The sequence below is a fragment of the Arabidopsis lyrata genome (assembly GCF_000004255.2).
Source record: "Arabidopsis lyrata subsp. lyrata unplaced genomic scaffold ARALYscaffold_8, whole genome shotgun sequence".
In the NCBI taxonomy this organism is placed as follows: domain Eukaryota; kingdom Viridiplantae; phylum Streptophyta; class Magnoliopsida; order Brassicales; family Brassicaceae; genus Arabidopsis; species Arabidopsis lyrata.
In genome coordinates, this window is record NW_003302548.1 from 16,460,933 (window position 1) to 16,481,957 (window position 21,025).

The following is a 21,025-nucleotide window of genomic DNA, read 5'->3' on the forward strand; positions in this document are numbered from 1 at the left end:
TCCACATATACTTTCCAGTTTTGAACATAGATCCACTTACTATATTTCCATTTTAAGTCGCCTTTAGAAGAGATTTATGCGACAAACTTTGGCAATGTAATATGCTTTTTAGGGGCTGCGACGTCGCGATTATGATGGGATGAGCTTGGAAATATGGTCATATATAGCCTTCCTTCTTTGTTATCAGTGTGAGGACCAACTTTTCATGAGTATATATTCCACATCTAGAAGCAAGGTTTTACTCATATAGTAAATGGACGACTGCTTACTTTTGCTTCTCGAACTAACACCTAAGTCACAACGTGGGGTGAATCTACCAAATATATTAACAATGGGCTCGTCTGCCTAAGGTTTACCCAACAAAGATTATTTATCCAAGTACCTTTTAGTTGTATTAGAGGACCTTTTCGCTCTAGTTAGCCCATTTATAAATATGCGCGTTGTATAGTCATTTGAAAAAAAAGATAACTATTTTGGGCGAGTGTACAATCAACTCTCTCAGAGCCACTATTCTCTCTTGGGTGTTTCTAGAATTCTATTATGTTTTACGGTAAAAAATATATTATATGTGGCTTTGATCTTGTTAGAATTTACCTCTATGTTTTGTTGGGTCACAAACATACCAAGAAATCTCCTAGAAGATATTTCAGACAAATATTTAGTATTTAGTTTCATCTTAAAACTTTCGAATGTTTGGAAACCACCTCAAATGATTTGATAAGCACGTTGTCCATAAGTTTTTATTAACATTAACCAGATCAGCCAATAGAGTATATTTGTCCAATAGTTTCATAGGGCCACTAAAGAAAAACATGGCGTTAATCGTATTCTTGATAATATATTCTAAATATATATGACTGGCCGGGAATAAATAAAGTTCATGCACCTCTTTCCCCTAATAAGTATATCGAAAGTAAAAAAGAAGAAACTAAGAAACCGAAAACAACATAATTAAGGAAATACACAATTTCTATTATCAATATTAAGTCAGAATGAGAAAGCAGAATCAATAAATGGAGTAAAGCTGAACAAGACATAGCTGGAGTGGCAAGTGCAATGTTTATAAAACACTTAAAATTTAATTTTCTATATATAAGTGCGTTTATGTTTTTTTGTATTTGCAATCGTTCAATAAATGAAAATAATTTTATATTAAGTGTCGTTTTAGATTTTGAATTTTGTTTTCAAATAAGTGTGGTTTTGTGTTTTCAATGCATATATTTGGTAAAATTTTCAGTTTTAGCCTTATTAATTTAATGTCCTGACCAATGAAAAAATGATATATATAGATAAGGCGTAAAACAGAAAATTTATTTGGTTTCTTAATATTTGTATAAAAACTTTAAACGACACTTATTATTAAACAGAAAGAGTATTAAATATAATATTTTGATTACTTGGTTTATTAATTGTTATTTATTTTAACATATCAGTTAACAAGAAAAATGACTTTCGATTTTATAGAAGAGTTAGTAGTTTGCAACGGTCAATTTAACGAACCAAAGCGCGCCATTTTTAATAAATATGAAAAGAGATAGTTTATAAATTATTTTTATATGCTTTTACACATAATCATGCCTTATTTTTGAAATGAGTAAATAAATTTCAGATTATAAAAAGCCAATTGGTACATGAATCACACACAACTGTTATTTTGGAAGACAAAATGAGTAAAATCAATATGGTTAGAGAGAAACAACCATATTTAAAAACAAAAAAATTATATAATCAAACACTCGTGCAAATATAAGATATTGAAATTTAAATTGAACTATAACTTAAATTGGTGTATTTTGACACGTACGTGAAATGGCACTTTAAAGAACAGAAAGTCTAAACTCTAGATAGTTAGAGACACACCAATATCTTTTAAACAAAACTATTGAATTCAAAGTAATTTTATGGTTTCAATTAATATTTTTTTCCTCTTGGAGATTTTATACCTTAAAATAGAGAAACATAATTAATAATGCACTCAATAAATAGCGTTTCCCTTTCCCTAAATCACACAAAAGAGATAAGACATCACATAACTTTATAACTCTCAGCAAATTAAATTTTACAAACAAATTGTAATGGAGAACCAATCTATGTCTTCTTCAAGCTCCTGCCCACACAAACATGATCAAAAACTCAAAAGTTCCGTTGTGGCCGTGGAGGTCCTGGAGGAGGAGACAGTGAACAATCCGGACATGTATTATAATAAGATCTACATCTGTTACTTGTGCAAGGGAGTGTTCCAGACCCCTCATGCCCTTGGCGGTCACGGAACCACCGAGAAGGACCAAGAATTGGAGAGGCAGCAGAAGATCCAGATCGAGTCAAGGCTTTCTAACAAAGACAAGTCTAACTTGATCTTTGGTGGGTCTTCACAAGATGTTTTATCAAATGATAATCATCTTGGACTCTCTCTTGGTCAGTCCATAGGAGGTAGCAGCAGCAGCAGCAACGTTTACCCGTTGGTTAATGTTGGAGTCACAGACATGAACATGAACAACTATAGCTCACATGATTTACCAAATGATATTAATCTTGACCTTACTCTCGGTCCTTCTAACTCCATAGGAGGCAGCAACGATAACAACATAACTAACTCATATGTCAATGAGGAAGTCACTAGAAAAACCACGAATATGATCATTCCCGTGCGTCCCCGTGTGTCTAGATACCATTTTGTTGCTGGAAACCCGCTTGATTCAATCACTAGAAATATTCCTGATCCTTCTATTGCTCCTCCTCATCGAAACACTTATCTTTTTCATGATTCGTTTTCTTTACAAGAGAATGGCTCGGGCTCAAGTCACTCATAAAGTCTCCTCTCAAAGGGAAAGAACAAAGTCATGGTGCCTGAAGATGATGATAAGCATCAGTAGAAGAAGATTGGGCGTTATTATTATTTATTAAGTTTTCTATGCATTATTTAGTATTTCGCTTTCAGTTTAGAGGTATCTTATAACTATTGAGGTATTTGATCTCATATTTTCATTCAATTGTTTTTCTCTTTTTGTTTCCTTCTTGTCTTATATATAAATGTTCTTTTGCGATTTGTTAAGCTTTGATTATTTCATAAATCCTTTTATTTTTCAATGCTTATATCTCATGATTGTTCTAAAGATCTCTGCAATTTTCAAAAGTCATTGTCTAATTATTTGTAGGCGAATTTTATCTTTCAAAAGCCACAGAGATTCTGAGTTTTGCTTGAAACCCTTTGTTAACGAGACGTTATATCGATTCAACTTAAAATATATTAGTCTTTCCGATCTTATTATTAGTGTTGTATACTTGTAACCTCCCAAATTTGTTTTACACATGTCATCATCTTTGCTTTCAGGATTTTTTTTTAACAAAAAAAGAAGATAATTATCCTTTTTATATATTAATGTTAATGAATATAGTCTAGTTATTGAACCTATATATACAAAATATTGAATTTAAGAAACCATATGCAGAAAATTGGAATCTAGAGTCTGGTATAATAAAATGTTATCCTAGTCACAATTTACGGTTTACAATTTGTGATATGAGGAGGTTAAGATACTTAGGAAAATTTGGTAACACAAAGTTTACAAAACTGGAATTTTGAATATTTTGGAAAGTAACTCGAGTGATGATATAGAATTGAAATTCTCAGGTTCTCTATATATCATTGCAACGACTATATATCGTCTATTTCTAGAAATGAATGGATTTCACTTCGTGGCCTAGAGTTACGTTTCCCAATCGGACTTGTTTTGATTTGATTTGCGAGATGTCTCACATAAAGTATGATGGAACATTAGTGATAGAAAATAAGTCTTATGTAGGGTAAAGGAAGGATCTCAGACCTCTAAAATATTTTTTAGCTAGGAGTTGAAGTTGCAAGAAATTCAATGGGAATCTACCTTATCAACGTAAGTATGCGCTTGATATCATATCGGGAACTAGATTGATGGGAACAATCCTTTATGTTTGACGGTGAAGTATATTTTATATGACTTTATTTTTGTCATAATTTACTTCTCTGTTTGTTGGGACAAGAGACACCCGAAGGATTTCCTATAAGATGTCTCACACAAACATTTTGTAGGATTTTGTTTTATCTTAAACATTCGAATGTTCGGAGGCACTTGTCCAAATGTTTGATGTGGTCAACCAACCTCAAATAATTTGACGCGCATATATATCATCCATATTAATATATATCAACATTTATGGTTTTGTATTCTTAAACATCAAACATTGTTGGAATAGCTGTACTTTGATAACATATAAAAAGACACTTTCGGAAGAAAAAAAAAAAACATTAAACATGTTGTTAACAGATCTCTTATAAGTGGCTCTCACATTATTTTACCCAATGACATACATTAACAACTGATTACAATGGATGTGTGACTAAAACGGTTTTTCTTGGTTTTAGATTTCAGTTGGATCTGTTTGTATGTGAGAATATGAGTAGTTCGTTTTTCCAATGTGGAGCAATAGAGCTTGATATTTTGTACATGTGGTATCGATGCACACTATCTATTATTCATTTATCTTTGTACCACTAGCTACCACATTTGCCTCATTTTCTTTTGCATCACTACAACATTTGACACACTAGCTGGATAGAGAACCTCAACATTTCAATTATATATTACAATCTTTTAATGAAAAACTGGCAGCATTTTAATAATTCAACTTTATATTAGTTAATTTTTCAATTAAATATTTTTTGTTTTCAGTTATATTTAGGAAAAGAATTTGTTTATAATTAACTTTTCCGTACAACGCAAATTAAGTATCTGGTTCAAACAAGTTTTTGTTTGGATCATTTACGTCGAATAGGTTTATTATCTATATTTGGATCAAAGTTTTTTGTTAAAGAAAAATAAAATTTGGAATAACTGTAATCTTGGCATATAATGATTTCCCCAATTTTTTTTATATTTCTGTAAAAATTGAATACCTAGTAAAAATTATGTGTGGTGATAAGTCCTTAGTTATGGTCTTATGGATAACTAATGTATGTTGGGAAAATTTGTCCATAGGGCCACTAATTAAAGAAAAACATGGCGTTAATGGTAGTCAACTATTCACATGTTATATCTTCTAAATATATATGACTGAAAATGCATTTTAGGAATATTAAAACTGGCATTCTTTAAAGTTCATGCACCATCATTATTTATTTTAATTTTTTGAACAAAACACTATCATTATTTAAAATTGCCTTCATTGTGGGTATTTTTTTCCTAGTAAGTATGCCGAAAGTAAATAAAAAGCAAAGAAACAAAAGAAAACATAGAAAGTAAGAAACTGTAAACAATATAAATAAGGAAAATACACCATTTCTATTTATCATTAAGTCAGGATAAGAAAAAATAAGCAAATGTAGTAAAGCTGACTAAGACATAGCTGGAGTTTGTAAGTAAAATAACTTAAAATTTAATTTTCTATATACTGTGTTTCCGTTTCTTTGTATCTGCTATATGTATATAATAGAGAAAATAGGTGAAAATTAGAAAATATAATCTTGTATTAGCTTATTATTAGATTGTTTTGTTACATATCAGTTAATATTTTTTTGTCATATATATAAATAAATAGCTATATGAAAGCATAACATTCTCTTTTGTGGAAGAGTTAGCCGTTTGCAATGGTCGATTTAACGAACTAAAGCCCGTCATTTTTAAAACTATGAAAAGAGATATTTTTAAATTATTATTTTTTACTCTTACACATAATCATGTATATAATGTAACAATTATAGATAGTTATATTTGAACTGAGAAAATAAATTTTAGATCATACAAAGCCAGTTGGTACATAATGAACACAAAACTATTATTTTGGAAGACAAAATGTATAAAACCAACATGGTTAGAAAAACAACAATATTTTTCATGGTAGTTATATATAACACATCATGTAAATAAAATCTAGTCAAATTTGAATTATATTAATTAAATTGGTGTATTTTAACATACGAAGTATCATTGTAGAAAAAATAAAGAATAAAGCCAAGATAGTTAGAGACACAACTATTTCTTTTAAACAAAACAATGTATTCAAAGTAGCTTTACTGTTACAATTAATAGTTGTTACCCTTGGAGATTTTATACCTTAACGAGAGTTCAACACATTAATTAATCCCTCAATAAATAGCATACGTCTCCGGAGATGAGACATCATCATCACTCACTTCTACCTCTCAGCAAAGTTTTACAAAACAATGGAGAACCAATCTATGTCTTCTTCAAGCTCCTCCTCCTCCCCACAAAAACCTGATCAAAAACTCAAAAGTCCCGTTGTAACCGTGGAGGAGAAGGAGACAAGGAACAATCCGGAACAAAGGTCTCCTCAAGAGGTTGTGGCTGAAAACACGATCCTTGAGTTGCCTACTTTCGGATTTGAAGTTGTCCGAACGAAAAACAATACCGTGCTATATCGTCCCAAGACTAACAAGATCCACTTCTGTCATTTTTGCCAGAAGGTGTTCAAAAATGGTTATGCCCTAGGCGGTCACCTGAAGTGCCACAAAAAGGAGCGAGAATTGGAGAAGCAGCGGAAGCTTTCTGGTGGTACTTCTCTTGCTCCTTTCCAAAGCTTTCCATTGCTCTCTTCCGGCCCGTTTATGTATGGCCAAGGCGGTAGCAGCTACAAGCGGAAGATGACCGATTCGATGCCTTCTGGTGGTACTTCTCTTGCTCCTTTCCAAAGCTTTCCGTTCCTCTCTTCCGGCCCGTTTATGTATGGCCAAGGCGGTAGCAGCTACAAGATGATATTAATCTTGATCTCACTCTTGGTCCATCGTCTAAGTCCACAGGAGGCAGCAACAATAGCACTAACCCATCGTTCCCTGGGAATGTGTTCACTCCCATGCGTCCTTGTGTGTCTGGATACAATTTTGGTGCTGGAAACCCGGTTGATCCAAACACTAGGTATCTTCCTCCGTATGGAAACAACAATCTTTGTCCTGATTTGTTTTCTTTACAGGGGAATGGTTCGGGCTTTAGCCCCTCAAAAAGTCTCTTCTTAATGGCACAGAACAAAGCCATGATGCCTCCTTTTGCTTCACCTTATCCAACCACCAATCTTTGTTATGATTTGTTTAATGGTTGGGTTTCTAGCCACTCAAGCCTCATCTCAAAGGGGGAAAACAGATTCATGGTGCGTCCTTTTGCTCCTCCTTATGGAAACAACAATGCTTGTCCTGATTTGTTTTCTTTACAAGATAATGGAATGGGCTCTAGTCACTCAAAAAGTCTCATCTCAATGGAAAAGAACATAGCCATGGTGCCTCCTTTTGCTACTCCTTCTCGAACCACCACCGATCTTTCGCTTTCTTTACAAGAGAATGGTTCGGGCTCTAGTAACTCAAAAAGTCTCATCTCAAAGGGGGGAAAGGAAGTCGTGGTGATTGAAGATGATGATGATGATGATGATGAGGAGGAGGAGGATATCGTGACAATAAGTTGGTTGAACAAGAAAAAAAGATCAAGACGCGAGTAGTAATTTATCTATGTCCCTTTGAGTTTTTCAGTTTTCAGTTTTCTATTGAGACTTATGTTCACCTCTCTTCTTCTTTTTTCATGCATTTGTTTTTCTCTTTTTGTTTCTTTGTTGTCTTTCAAATGTTCTCTTTCCGTTTAGTGTAATGTTTCGATTAATTCATCAGTCCCTTTTCTTCAATTCCTTTATCTCATGATTGCTCTAAAATTTCTGCAATTTTCCAAATTCATGGTCCAGTTATTCGTAAGCGAATTTATTTTTCAAAGGTTAAAGAAATTCTGCATTTTGCTTAAAATCATTTGTTAAAGAGACATTAATTATCTTCATTGGTTGTTAACTTGTAAGAGACAGAAATATCAAGGGACTCTTTCCGATCTTATATTTGTTGTAACCTCCCAAAAAATAAGAGGCAGAGGTTCTTTTGCCGATTAGGGTTTCGCTGGTTCCGGTTTATTATCTATTGATTTCATTCGGTTTTAGAGTAACTAATCGGGCCCATCCAAGTTTGTGGATTGGTTATTATACGGTTACTTTGTATTAAGCCCAAAATAAAAAAAAACCCCAAACTTTTTTACAAAGAGATAATTATACTTCAATCAGGATAAAACTTAGACTCCATTCTTCAAAGGTCCTTTCTATTAAACAAAAATCCAAACTATTTTGTTTATCTTGTTCAAGAGAAATCTCTTTTCTAAGATAATTTCTTGTAGACATTTATTCGATAGCATGAAGATCGAGGTCTAGAAGTTGATAGTATTGAGAATTGTCTACTGGATGAACTGGATTGTTTTCTCAAACCAATGAAAGTCAATATATATATATATATATATATATATATATTTTTATTATAATGAAAGACTATTCATCATGCAAATTTGTATGTTTTCACTTTGCAAACCACACTAGTGAGATTCTAAGACAAGCTGTTTCAAGACATCTCATGTCGTGTCTCTAGCTCTATAATGATGAAGCATCTGACTAGCTTTTGTATTGTTTATGTTTTGATGTTATTGTGGGAAAAGAGCATCAAACTAAACATCTGAACGTAACGTTTTCGATCCACACAACTCCTTCCTTGAAGCCAAGGCCAACTCCTTAAGTCTCGCTCTCACTGCTTCTGGCGAAAGATCAGGCTCAGGATGACCTCTCACAAAATGTCAAAGAACTCTTGATCGTATAATCTTGATTTCTTAGTGTTTAGGTTCCATGTTGGTTCCTTTATATAGAGGTTACAACTTAAGCATGAAGTTAACCTAATACATTAATCAAAACCAACTAAGCTAAGCCCATGAGGCCCAATACCCCCCCTCAAGGTGGAGTGTGGAGGTTACAAACACCCAGCTTGACAAGAAAATCTTCGAATTGTTGTCTTCCCAAAGCCTTCGTCATAATGTCTGCGAGTTGACTAGTGGTGGAAACGTGTTTTGTAGCGATGACACCTCGAATAATCTCATCCCTGACAAAATGAACATCCCGAGCGACATGTTTGGTTCGAGCATGGAACACCGGATTCGCAGCAAGCATAATCGCAGATAAACTGTCGGAATGAAGAGTAATGGGAGCAGTAACCTCAATACCAAGCGTTGGTAGTAGTTCACGGATCTAGAGTAGTTCACTTACGGTGTCGGCCATGGCTCTATATTCTGCTTCGGCCGATGAACGCGATACGACGTCGTGTTTTTTCGTTTTCCAAGACAATGGTGAGTCGCCTAGTTGTATAAACCAGCCGGTGAGAGAACGACTAGTGATAGGACAAGCACCATGATCGGAGTCACACCAAGCATTTAAAGTCAAAGACGTGTTGGCCCGAAGTAGTATACCTTGACCGGGGCTATTCTTTAAATAACGAACAACGCGTAGAGCAGCATTCCAATGAGCTTGTTGTGGATTATTCATGAATTGAGATAAGATGTGAATGGCATATGACATCTCTGGTCTTGTATTCCCCAAGTATATGAGCCTACCAACAAGACGGCGGTAACGAGAAGGATCATGAAAAGCGTCGTCCTTTGCAAGAGACAACTTGTGATTTTGCTCCAAAGGGAAAGTGATAGGCTTGACGCCCATGAGACCCGTTTCTGCGATAATGTCGAGAGCGTATTTGCGTTGACACAAGTAGATCCCTTCAGGGCTGCGAGCTACTTCAATTCCCAAAAAATACCTTAAGGGTCCAAGATTTTTCATGTGAAAACATGTGCTTAAGTAATGCTTGAACTTGTTAACAACGTGAATTGAGCTGCCCGTGATTATCAAATCATCGACGTATACAAGGACATGAAGACGAGTATCACCTTTTTCGAGAGTGAATAAGGAGTAATCGGAGTAATTTTGCTCAAAACCGTATGTTTTCATAGCACCACCAAGCTTGGCAAACCAGCAACGTGGAGCTTGTTTCAAACCGTAGAGTGACTTGCGTAGACGACACACTTTCTTATTATCATCTGTGCGAAAACCCGGAGGAAATGTCATGTAAACTTCCTCGTCTAAGTCACCGTGAAGAAACGCGTTATGCACATCCATTTGATGAACTTCCCAATCAAGAGACGCAACTTGTTGTAAGAAAGCTCTAACTGTAATCATTTTGGCGACGGGCGCGAAGGTTTCTTCGTAATCGATGCCTTCTTTTTGATTGTTTCCTAGGACCACTAGTCGAGCTTTGTGACGTTAAAGAGAACCATCGGCATTGAATTTTAATCTGAAAACCCATTTGCAGCCAATTGGTTTCTTTCCATGTGGAAGATCCTCTACAGTCCAAGTACCATTCTCTTCTAATGCTTCGATTTCATCTTTCACGGCGTATCTCCAATTTTCATCTGCAATGGCGTCTTGATATGTTTTTGGTTCATGACTTGAAGTGATAGCAAGTACAAAAGCTTGATATTTTTCTGAAAATTGCGAACTGGATAGGTAATTGTCGATTGGATACGGCGTGGCGGACGGAGAAGGAGTGTAAACAAGAGAAGTCACGTAATCGGCAAGCTTCGCTGGTGGTTGTTTCTTACGATACCCGAAACCAAGTTTCTCTGGCTCGGAGACAGTTTCCTCATCACTAGAGGTCAATGGCGTGATGTTTGTGGCTGTTACATCATCATCGGAAGTAGCATGATCAACCGGAGATGTGGATGTAACAGGGGTTATGTCTGTGATTACGGCTGCAGGTGACGGAGTAGATGATGCAGAGGTCGGAGTAGGCGAAACAGAGTCGTGTTCTGGAGGCTGCGACGACCCATTTTCCCGAGGAGATGGTGAAATGTCAGTGGCTGGTGCATCAAATTGATCAACATCAAGATCGTCATTATCTTGAAGCAAAACTATGTTGTCATTACTTAAGCTCGGGGAAGAAGACAATGACGTGTTCAGCTCGATAGTATAAGGAAACACAGATTCGCGAAAAATAACATCGCGGGAAACTGTCACCACTCCAGTTTCAATGTTATAAACCCGCCAGCCCTTTTTTCTAAATGGATAGCCTAGAAAAACAGCTTTGGTACTCCGCGGTGCAAATTTATCACCTCCATGTTTCTGGTTATGGACGTAGCATAGACAACCGAAAACGCGAATATGATTCATTGGTGGAGGACGTTTATATATCAGTTCAAAAGGACTTTTCCCGTCAAGTATTTGAGTCGGAGTACGATTAATTAGATAACAAGCTGTCAAGGCGCAATAACTCCACAATTCAATTGGAAGATTGGCTTGAAAACGGAGAGCTCTAGCTACGTTTAAGATATGGCGATGCTTCCTTTCAACGCGTCCATTTTGTTGCGGAGTACTAACACAAGATGTTTCGTGTATGATCCCGTGTTCAGCAAAATAATCCTTTAAGCAAATAAATTCGGATCCATTGTCACTCCGAACAATCTTAACTTGAGCAACGAATTGTCGTGCAACGAGAGTTATAAAATCCTTGAGTCGCAAAGGTGCTTCTTGTTTTGAAGGAAGTAAATAAATCCAAACAGCTCTCGAATAATCATCAAGTATTGTTAGAAAATATCGAGAACCGCAAATAGAAGGAGTGCGGTAAGGACCCCAAAGATCGCAGTGAATAAGTTCAAAAGCAACACTCGTCTTATTATAACTCAAAGGAAAAGATTCTCTGGTCTGTTTAGCGCTAATACAAACGTCACAAGCCGTTGAATCAAACTTAGTACTAAAATCCAAAAACTTAATCATATCCAAAGCCTTAGAGGAAGGATGTCCCAAACGTGAGTGCCATAATTCCATAGATGACGAATCCACTGAATGAATGGCTGCAGCAACTTCCACTCCTCTTAAAAAATAAAGACCGTTCTCTTGTTCACCTGCGCCAATCAGGGTCTTGGTGATGCGATCCTGAATAATACAAAGCCGATCAGTAATCTGAAATACGCAATGACGTTCTCTAGTCAACTGTGAAACTGAGATGAGATGGCACTTCAGCCCATCAACAAAAAATACGTCCTGAAGACACAACGTGGAACCAAGCGAGACACAACCCTGTTTATTGGCCATAGTGTAACGACCGTCGGGTAGTTTGATAAGAACAGGAGCCATATCGCGAACATCAAGTAAGAACTCAAGAGTGCCTGTCATGTGATTAGAAGCACCAGTATCTATAATCCATGATTCAATGAAGTACTTACCCGAAAGGTTATTGGTGTTGTTGAGTTTCCGGTTTGCAAGTGTCTGCACTAATGAGTCCCATTCTTCATTACTCAAACCAATGATTCCAACACGGTCTGCAGCAGTTAACGGAGATGTGGATGTAGAGGGAGCTGACGCTGTGTTCAAGCTAGCCGAGACATGATTTACTTGACTAGTCGTGGAGCTTTTTGAACCCACCGATGTTGTTGTTATTCCACGACTAGCACCGGTTGATTTTCCAGACCTGTTTCGAGTATTTGTCTTGGCATTTTCAATCCACCAGTCCGGGTAACCAATCTTACGGAAGCAGTTGTCGGCGATGTGGCCGGTGCGACCGCAGATGGTACACGAAACAGAGCCTCCTCTGTTTTCAAACGCAGTGCGTGGTGTAGTTGTTTGAATAACAAAGCTGACTCCATCGGCTCTTTCTTCATGATTATTATTCACGTTTTTGGATTCTTCATCAAGACAGAGAGCATTATATGCGTCTTCAAGACTCGGGAGAGGAATGCGTGAGAGTAAGTTAGATTTTACGGCTCCATAAAGATTGTCGTCGAGACCCATAAGGAACTGATGTAATTTATCTTCCTCACGCTCCTTGCGAACCTCTTCCATTGTCTTAGCTTTCTGATAATCTGCGAGACTGCCCCACAGCTGAGTTAACTTGCCATAATAAGCTTCAATAGCAAGTCTTTTTTGTCTACAGTTGGCGAGCTCTGTCTTCAACCTTTGGACTCTTTGTCCATTTTTCACTCCAAATCTCTTCTGAATATGTATCCAGAGTTCGTGAGAATCATTGATGTGAGAGATAGAGGATGAAAGTTTTTCTTCAATCGTGAGTTTAATACACGACACCACTAAAGCGTTATTGGCGATCCAGTCTTCAAAATCAACGTCGTCTTCCGGTGGCTGAGGTATAGTACCGTCGACGAAGCCGAATTTCTTTCTTGCTTTTAGAGACAAGCGAAGGTTGTTGGCCCATTCATCATAGTTAGGACCGCGTAGCAAAGGCTTGGAGATCAAGGTGCCGGGATTGTCTCCTGAGGTTATATCATATGGCGATATCCTTCTTCTAGTCTCAACTCTTGGCTGTGCTAAAACGGATGTTAAAGCAGAAGAGGAAGAAGATGAAGTAGAAGATGATGTAGCCATAAGAAGATTTCGATGTAGAGAGTATCGAAATTTAGGTCAAAGAAATTAGAAACAGAAAAAATTGAGTGTTTAAGCGGAAGTTTTAGATCTTTAGATCGAGCAAAACCCTTTTGTATTTAGGTTTCCGGCTCTGATACCATGTCAAAGAACTCTTGATCGTATAATCTTGATTTCTTAGTGTTTAGGTTCCATGTTGGTTCCTTTATATAGAGGTTACAACTTAAGCATGAAGTTAACCTAATACATTAATCAAAACCAACTAAGCTAAGCCCATGAGGCCCAATACAAAATCGTCGCTTCCATATTCCAATTCCTCAGATTCAACCTTCTTAAAGCCCATGTTTCCAAGCCGGCGGATGAACGGTGCCATCTCCTTATAATGTGAGAATCTTGGAAGAACATCTCTACAAAACTCAGATTCATTCCAAATGATGAAACTGTTCCCGTTATTGCTCCATGAAACTATTGAATTCGTTGAAGGATCATCCACAATCTTATATAACTTTTTGCGGAAATAACGGCATCTATCTTTGCCATTATTTTCACGATCCATTCCCTAAACGCTCGAGATCACCCTAAAACCAAAACACACCGACGAGACAGAAATTAACTAATCAAAATTATAAGCAACAAGACAGAAATAATTAGACGAGAATCATATAACTTATAGAGGGGAAAAAAAGGGATATGATTATCGAGATCCAAACCTCGCGATTGTTTATTGTTTGTGCCTCTAAAACCAAACCTAGGAGGCTAGGACAAAAAAAAAAGCTTCTAATCTCACCGATCACGGTTTATATAAGATACTGAGATTCTTATTGGTCGTGAGTCGTGTCGCTATCTATGTTGATGAAGCACCTGACTAGGAATTTCACAAAAGATTTGTAATTGTTTTTTCTATTGCATAAGGTTTTGTAATTGTTTCGTCTATATTATATTGTTTAGGTTCTGATGTCATCGCGGGGATAGCTCAGTTGGGAGAGCGTCAGACTGAAGATCTAAAGGTCGCGTGTTCGATTCACGCTCACCGCATTTTATTTCTTAATTTTAGTTCTCCTCCAAAACGACACAGCCTTGATATTTCAGAACTAAAATTCAGAAAAATAAACTAACAAATCTTTCTTAATTTCATTTAGTTTGGATTTTCTTATCTCCTCTTTTATATCCGCTATATTTTCAAATTTTCATTGATATTTTGGAGGAACGTATTCATTTTCAACTTTTCATTGATATTTTGGAGGAAAGTATTCATGAATATTAAAATCACTAATGATTCATGATTTTAGATCCATGAATGAAAAATAGTTTGACTTGTTTTATTTCATAATAATCGTTCGGAAGTTGTGATTAAGTTTATCCTAAGTCACTTTAGTATAGTTTCATTATCTTCTCTTCCGTTGATAATCGGGCACAAGGTATCTAGAGTTACAAGTATAGTATATAATATATATGGCCGGTTAAGAACCAAATTCTCAAGCAATTCATGTCACTTAAAGTAGTTTATGAAGTTATGTATAGGTTTCTGATATATCACATTTTAAAATAATTAGATCTACAAGATTATTCGTCTATTATTGACACCATATAATTTACACCAACACTTGTAAAAGAAAAACTTTATTTGAATGTGAAACAGCTCTTGTAAGATAAAAGTATTCATGTATTTGTAGAAAATTTTGAAATTCAAAATGTACAATTGATGCATAGATATGAAAAAATAAAAAATAAAAATAGAACCTTACTTTGAAATATCAGAAACTAAACCACACAATTTGATACTTTTTTACCTTAACCTAAAAAGAAATCTAAGCACCTAAGAATCAAATTCCTTGGGTTGAGAAAACCAAAAAAAAAAAAAAAACCATAGAGAATAATTACATGAATTATAGTTTTTCTGAAAACATAATACTTGGTTCACGTATAAAATCATCCTTGTAACACCATGAATGAACCAATATCAAAAGATTCTAACAGGTCACAGGTTATATGTATAACACATGCTCAACAAAATGTCATTGTCCTGTTTATTAGGACCGATAAATGTGGATCACACTGCTTTCTTTCCTAACAATTTAATAACTTCGTTCTTATAATATATCAAATCTACAATGTTTATATATTTCTTGACGTATATATGTTCTTACCGTTATACTAAACATTTAACATTTGGATTTATAATATAGTCGTCATTACAAAATTAATCTTAAAACGGTGCCTTAAATTGGAGAAATTGTCATATTTTTGCTTAGAAACGAAGTAGTAAAAAAAGGTTAAGTGAAATAGTTAATGGTGTCACCGCGAAGTTCGTCCAAAGGCACACAGTCTCCAACTTGTATCTCAATAATTAATTAACATAATAGCCCCTTTATTAAGCAAGGATTTGACTTTTCACTCCTATAAATTCACAATCAACAATTCTCATCATCACCAAACAAATCACTATCCTTCTCTAATCAAACAGAAGAACAGAGATGGAGATCTCAAGAACCCTTTTGCTAGTGATTTCTCTGGTGGCTGCAACTTGTTTCTTGCAAGCCAAGGCAGCTGGAGTTTATTGTAGTAACCCTTACACTCGATGTTACCGCAAGTACATTAGATGTCCAGAGGAATGTCCATGCAAAACCGCTATGAGCTCCAAGAACAAAGTGTGCTACGCCGATTGCGATAGACCTACCTGCAAATCCCAATGCCGCAGTAAGATTTTTCGATTTCTATAATCATAAAGCTTTCACACATGTTTTGTGCATTTTCAAGTAAAGATCATAATGTTTTTTTATAGTGAGGAAACCAAATTGCAACAGACCTGGATCAGCTTGTTATGACCCGAGGTTTATTGGAGGAGACGGCATTGTGTTTTACTTCCATGGAAAGAGCAATGAAGAGTTTAGCCTCGTCTCTGACTCTGACCTTCAGATCAATGGTAGGTTCATTGGTCACAGACCCGCTGGTCGTGCGAGAGACTTCACATGGATCCAAGCTCTAGGATTCCTCTTCAACTCCCACAAATTCTCCCTCGAAGCCGCGAAAACCGCCTCATGGGACAACGAAATCGACCATCTCAAATTCAGTTTCGATGGCCAAGATTTATCTGTCCCAGAAGAAACTCTCTCCACCTGGTAAGTATTTAATTTCTTATGTCAACAACATGTGAGCTTGAATCTGGATGGTGACATAGTGATGTCATGGTTGATACTTGAAACAAACCTTTTATGGAACAATTTTCCTCTGTTTTTTTCCGGATTCTTGAAACTTATATGTTTTCTTTACAAACAGGTACTCACCAAACAAGGACATCAAGATTGAGAGAGTGAGCATGAGAAACAGTGTGATCGTGACAATCAAAGACAAAGCCGAGATCATGATCAATGTGGTTCCAGTGACAAAAGAAGACGACAGAATCCATAGCTACAAAGTACCATCAGATGACTGTTTTGCACATCTTGAGGTTCAATTCAGATTCTTCAACCTTTCACCTAAGGTCGACGGAATCTTGGGACGAACCTACAAGCCCGATTTCCAAAATCCGGCTAAGCCTGGAGTCGCAATGCCAGTGGTTGGTGGTGAAGACAGCTTCAAAACTTCTTCACTCCTCTCCACTGACTGTAAAACTTGCATTTTCTCTGACTCACAAGCAGAGTTTGATTTAGTTAAGTCAGAGATTAAATATGCAACTTTGGATTGTACCCGTGGAGCGTCTTCTGGATACGGAATCGTGTGCAGGAAGTAAAAAAGAATCATATAAACTTGGCTTAAAAGAAGAATAATGCCAGAGAGCAGTAGCTTCTACTGGAGATTTTCCAAAGTATAATTAAGTGAAGGAATAATATGTAATTTGAAATCTATTTGTATTGTATCATTCACTATATATTCTAATGTTGTATTAACGTTAATGATATATATTGTTCCAATAAATACTATTTAATCTACTAATCCAAATCAATAAGTTTATGGAGAGTGCAGAGGGAAAAGTGTCAATGTGTTATTAAAAAAAATTAATTTGTTACAATCAGTATGTTAAAATAAATTTCTGGTAAGATATCAAAAGTTGGGAGAGCGTCAGACTGAAGATCTGAAGGTCGCGTGTTCGATCCACGCTCACCGCAAATATGTAATTTTAATTTTTTATCTCCTCTTTCAAACACTGAAAACGACGTCGTAGTCACACTAACTCATAATCGAGATATTAACAAAACAAATGTATAATGAATTTTAAAAAATCTGAAAAGTTAAAGATATAATCACATTCTGATTCATGATTTGCTTTTAAAAAACATCAGTACTCACTATATTACAAAACAAATACACCGTAAAAATTCGAAAATAAATCCTGAATGAATCATTTTGTTGTTTCCAACCCAAAAGTCTTGAATAAATATGTTTCTTTCTGTAAATTTTTCAAAAACAAACAATGCTCTGTCTCTGTTTGTTTCACCAAATGTGTTTTTCTTCTTCTACCTTCCACGAGGATGAACAAGCTGCGAAAACACAGCACTAGTAGTCGCGTCTTCCGCATCATCATCAGTCCCGGTCCCCGAATTTACTCCTCTGTCGATTATACTCATACTGTTATCAAACGGTTCCATTGGCGCCATTGGGATCCCTGGAATGTGGTTTGTGCTATTGTCATCAGGTTCCATTAAAGCCGAAGATGTTTCTTCGAGCTGTAACGCGTACTCCAGATTCCACAATACATCTCCCATAGAAGGCCGGTCCACGCCATATTCTGCTAAACATTTCTCTGCAGTTTCGCCAAATTTCTTCAGTGATGCTGGATTCACTTTACCGGTTAAGTTACTGTCCATGATCTGATCGAGTAGACCCTTTTTCTGCCACACCATTGCCCATTCCGCTATGTTCACTTGTTCCCTCGGTAATACCGGGTTTAAAGCCGGTCTGCAACAGAGAACTTCCATTAGGACAACACCGAACGAATAAACGTCGGATTTCTCTGTTAACTGCTGTCTCCTGAAGTATTCCGGGTCGAGATAACCGAAGCTTCCTTTAACCGCCGTGCTCACATGGGTTTGATCGAGTGAAGGGCCGGTTTTGGATAGTCCAAAGTCTGCAACTTTAGCGACTAGATTCTCGTCCAGTAAGATATTCGTGGTTTTCACATCGCGGTGTATAATGCTCTGCGATGCACCCGTGTGTAGGTAATGTAATCCTCTCGCTGCGCCGATGCAAACCTCGAGTCTTTGTTTCCATGACAATGGAGGAAGATCAGCTCCGTAGAGATGACTCCTCAACGGTCCATTCGCCATGTACTCATAGACCAGAATCATTTCAGACCTCTCGTCGCAGTAACCGATTAGAGAGACGAGATGTCGATGTCTGAGTTTAGACAGCATTTCGATCTCGGTTCTGAACTCAGCCATACCTTGTTCAGATCGCGGGTTACCTCTTTTAACCGCGACTTTAGTCCCGTCTTCTAAAGTTCCTTTATAAACCCGACCAAATCCACCAACACCGAGCAACGAGCTCTCATCGAATTTATTAGTAGCATCCATGATTTCTTGAAACATAAAGCAACGGCCAAGATGCGTAGAAGCTAAAGAAATGCAACTAGCTGTGGCACTCTTGTGAGAAGCGGTTGATTTGGTAAGAGTCTGAGAGAGTCCATATAAAGGCAATGGCAACCAAGGATGTCCATTACCGCCTTCTTGAGGACTCGTCGACCTCTTCTTCCTCGAAGCAGCCAAACAGCAATAGCAACAAACCGCGATCAGCAGAACCACAGTAACCGCACCAACCGCGGAACCGATGATCACCGCTTTCTTCTTTTCCTTATCTGATCCTCCAGGAACAAGTGACTTAACAGAAGAAACACCGCTTAAGCTCTTAGCTTCATTACTAATCTTCAAAACCTCTAACCCATTCATAGTCGCATTCGTGATATCAGCTTGCGAATCAGGTCCAACGCTAACGGTTAAAACACCGGAAGATTCAACAGAACCATTGGAGATAAAATCCTTAAAGTAAGGAACTTTAAGACCATTAGTCAACGTAGAGAGATCAAGACTTCCAAGAGCAAGATCATCATTCACATAAAGATTGAAAACAAGCGTGTTCAAAGCTTGACTCACAATATCACAGAAATGAACACGAACAAAGTACCTGAACTCTGGATCAACAGGAAGAACCCAAGTAACATTAAAACTTGGACTCGCAACATTAGCCTCACCCATTGTATCAGCAGTAGCATAAACCATGTTAGGAGCTGTTTCTTGAGTCACAGAAGGAGAGTACTTAATCGAAGAAGGATTCGCTGTTACAACAAGAACAGAGCTATTAACATGAAGATACTCTGCATCGTTATCCCATTGTCTTCCCAATGTATCGTTTTGAGAAGTCAACAATGGTCCTCCCATGTTTAATCTATAGACTGTTTCAAACGCAAGCTGAGAGAGACCACTAAATGGTGTTGAAGGGTTAAGAGCCAAAGCTTGATCAGGGATAAGATTATCCGGAACAGAGACAACTTCAATAGCGTTGACAAAGACCACCGAATTGTTTGAAGGAATGAAACTTAAGGTCAAGAACTCTGAAGTGACATTGACAGTGTACTCTTTGAAGATGTAAGAGCCGTTGAAGTTGTTGAAAGAGAAGTTGTTCAAGAGCACGAAGTCGTCTGTTACGACAGTGATTGAAGCACAGGTTAAGTTCCAAGTAGAGTTCTTGATTGGTGAGAAATGAAGACGGATCCAATGTCGACCTAAAGAAGTGATTTTGAATCTGTAAGAAGCTAAACCGGAGAAAACACGAGCGGTTTGGTAGATGGAATTGGTTGAATTGGAAGTAGTTGATGATGTTGCAACAGAAGAGTTTCCGATTTTGAGTACAAGAGAAGAGTGGAGTGAATCTGGAACAAAGATTCTGTTTTGGAAAGTTATGTTTTGTGATGAGCCACAAGAAATCAAGTAATTGTCTGGCGGATTAAACAAAGCAGATGAAGTAGTAGTGTAACAAGAGAGGAACAAAAGAAGAACAAGTAATGATTTTGTGAACACCATTTTTTTGTGAAATCAAGAACCCTAAAACCCAAATCGAAAAACGAAGAAAACCCACAAGCTCAATGCTAAAAAGGATTAAACTTTTTGTGTTTGGAGATTGTGTTCTTGAAGAAGGTTGAAGATAGAGAAAAGAGTAGGGATTTTGAAGCTTTAGGGTTTGGATTCACATGGCGAGAAGAGGCAAATGGAGAAGAATGTGTGTGTTTTGGGACGAAGAAGAATCAATGAAAGACAAGAGAGCAAAGGAAGAAGAGAAAAGGTAGAGACTTTTTTAAGTGTTACTTTCTGCAAAACTTGTTTCTTTAGATAGATAGCTCATAGCTCTTTCCAGGCTGGTTTGATTAGGCTGTCATATTATTATTACAGAGGAGAAGCAACTCAATGGAAGCCTTCACAAAGGCCCTACACAAAGAGAAACAGAGAGAAAGAATATAGGATTAAAGAATAATAATAAGCTTAGTTTTTTTTTACTTTATAATAATGATTAATTAGTTAAGTTTTTTTTGTCTCTTGTAACTTGTACTAATGAAGTTGCATAAAATTAGCGGCGGGTATTAGCTGTTAATTTGAGTATTGTGTAAGGTATTTTTCAAAAAGATAAAAAGAATAAGAAAACGTTTATGTCTTTTGGTAGTTGTAATATTGTGGGTCACTTGTTTATCAATTACCTTTTGTTTCGATTACATTTTGTGTTTTTTCTATGGAACTATCTTTAATCAATTCATTTTGTTCATTTGGATTTCTCTACGAATAATTTTTCTACA

The 21,025-nt window shown here is 36.6% G+C and overlaps 4 protein-coding genes, 1 non-coding gene and 1 pseudogene across 5 annotated transcripts; 4 read left to right on the top strand and 2 right to left on the bottom strand.

Annotated features, from left to right (window-relative positions):
* Positions 1 to 1,805: 1,805 nt before the first annotated feature.
* Positions 1,806 to 3,044, top strand: LOC9302113. The gene has a single exon (XM_002864279.2). The coding sequence runs from the start codon at positions 2,076 to 2,078 to the stop codon at positions 2,808 to 2,810; it is 735 nt and encodes a 244-aa protein (XP_002864325.1). The 5' UTR covers positions 1,806 to 2,075; the 3' UTR covers positions 2,811 to 3,044.
* Positions 3,045 to 5,994: 2,950 nt separating this feature from the next.
* LOC9300402 lies at positions 5,995 to 7,519 on the top strand (annotated as a pseudogene).
* Positions 7,520 to 8,670: 1,151 nt separating this feature from the next.
* On the bottom strand, positions 8,671 to 10,134 carry LOC110225397 (uncharacterized mitochondrial protein AtMg00810-like). Its single transcript, XM_021015049.1, has one exon. The coding sequence runs from the start codon at positions 10,054 to 10,056 to the stop codon at positions 9,079 to 9,081; it is 978 nt and encodes a 325-aa protein (XP_020870708.1). The 5' UTR covers positions 10,057 to 10,134; the 3' UTR covers positions 8,671 to 9,078.
* Positions 10,135 to 14,210: 4,076 nt separating this feature from the next.
* On the top strand, positions 14,211 to 14,283 carry TRNAF-GAA. The gene has a single exon. It is a non-coding gene; the product is annotated as a tRNA-Phe (tRNA).
* A 1,387-nt stretch (positions 14,284 to 15,670) lies between these two features.
* Positions 15,671 to 17,181, top strand: LOC110225391. The gene is made up of 3 exons (XM_021015035.1): positions 15,671 to 15,945; positions 16,031 to 16,367; positions 16,525 to 17,181. Exons 1-3 carry the CDS (start codon positions 15,723 to 15,725, stop codon positions 16,976 to 16,978), a joined length of 1,014 nt encoding a protein of 337 aa, XP_020870694.1. The 5' UTR covers positions 15,671 to 15,722; the 3' UTR covers positions 16,979 to 17,181.
* Positions 17,182 to 17,479: 298 nt separating this feature from the next.
* Positions 17,480 to 20,685, bottom strand: LOC9302114 (receptor-like protein kinase THESEUS 1). Its single transcript, XM_002865994.2, has one exon. It carries the CDS (start codon positions 20,259 to 20,261, stop codon positions 17,703 to 17,705), a length of 2,559 nt encoding a protein of 852 aa, XP_002866040.1. The 5' UTR covers positions 20,262 to 20,685; the 3' UTR covers positions 17,480 to 17,702.
* Positions 20,686 to 21,025: the final 340 nt, after the last annotated feature.

Bases quoted from the DNA above. Each gene is read 5' to 3' on its own strand.
- LOC9302113 (XM_002864279.2), top strand. From the start codon at position 2,076: ATGGAGAACCAATCTATGTCTTCTTCAAGCTCCTGCCCACACAAACAT.
- LOC110225397 (XM_021015049.1), bottom strand. From the start codon at position 10,056: ATGATTACAGTTAGAGCTTTCTTACAACAAGTTGCGTCTCTTGATTGG.
- LOC110225391 (XM_021015035.1), top strand. From the start codon at position 15,723: ATGGAGATCTCAAGAACCCTTTTGCTAGTGATTTCTCTGGTGGCTGCA. The intron at 15,946-16,030 runs GTAAGATTTTTC...GTTTTTTTATAG, and splicing joins CTGCAAATCCCAATGCCGCA to TGAGGAAACCAAATTGCAAC. The intron at 16,368-16,524 runs GTAAGTATTTAA...CTTTACAAACAG, and splicing joins GAAGAAACTCTCTCCACCTG to GTACTCACCAAACAAGGACA.
- LOC9302114 (XM_002865994.2), bottom strand. From the start codon at position 20,261: ATGGTGTTCACAAAATCATTACTTGTTCTTCTTTTGTTCCTCTCTTGT.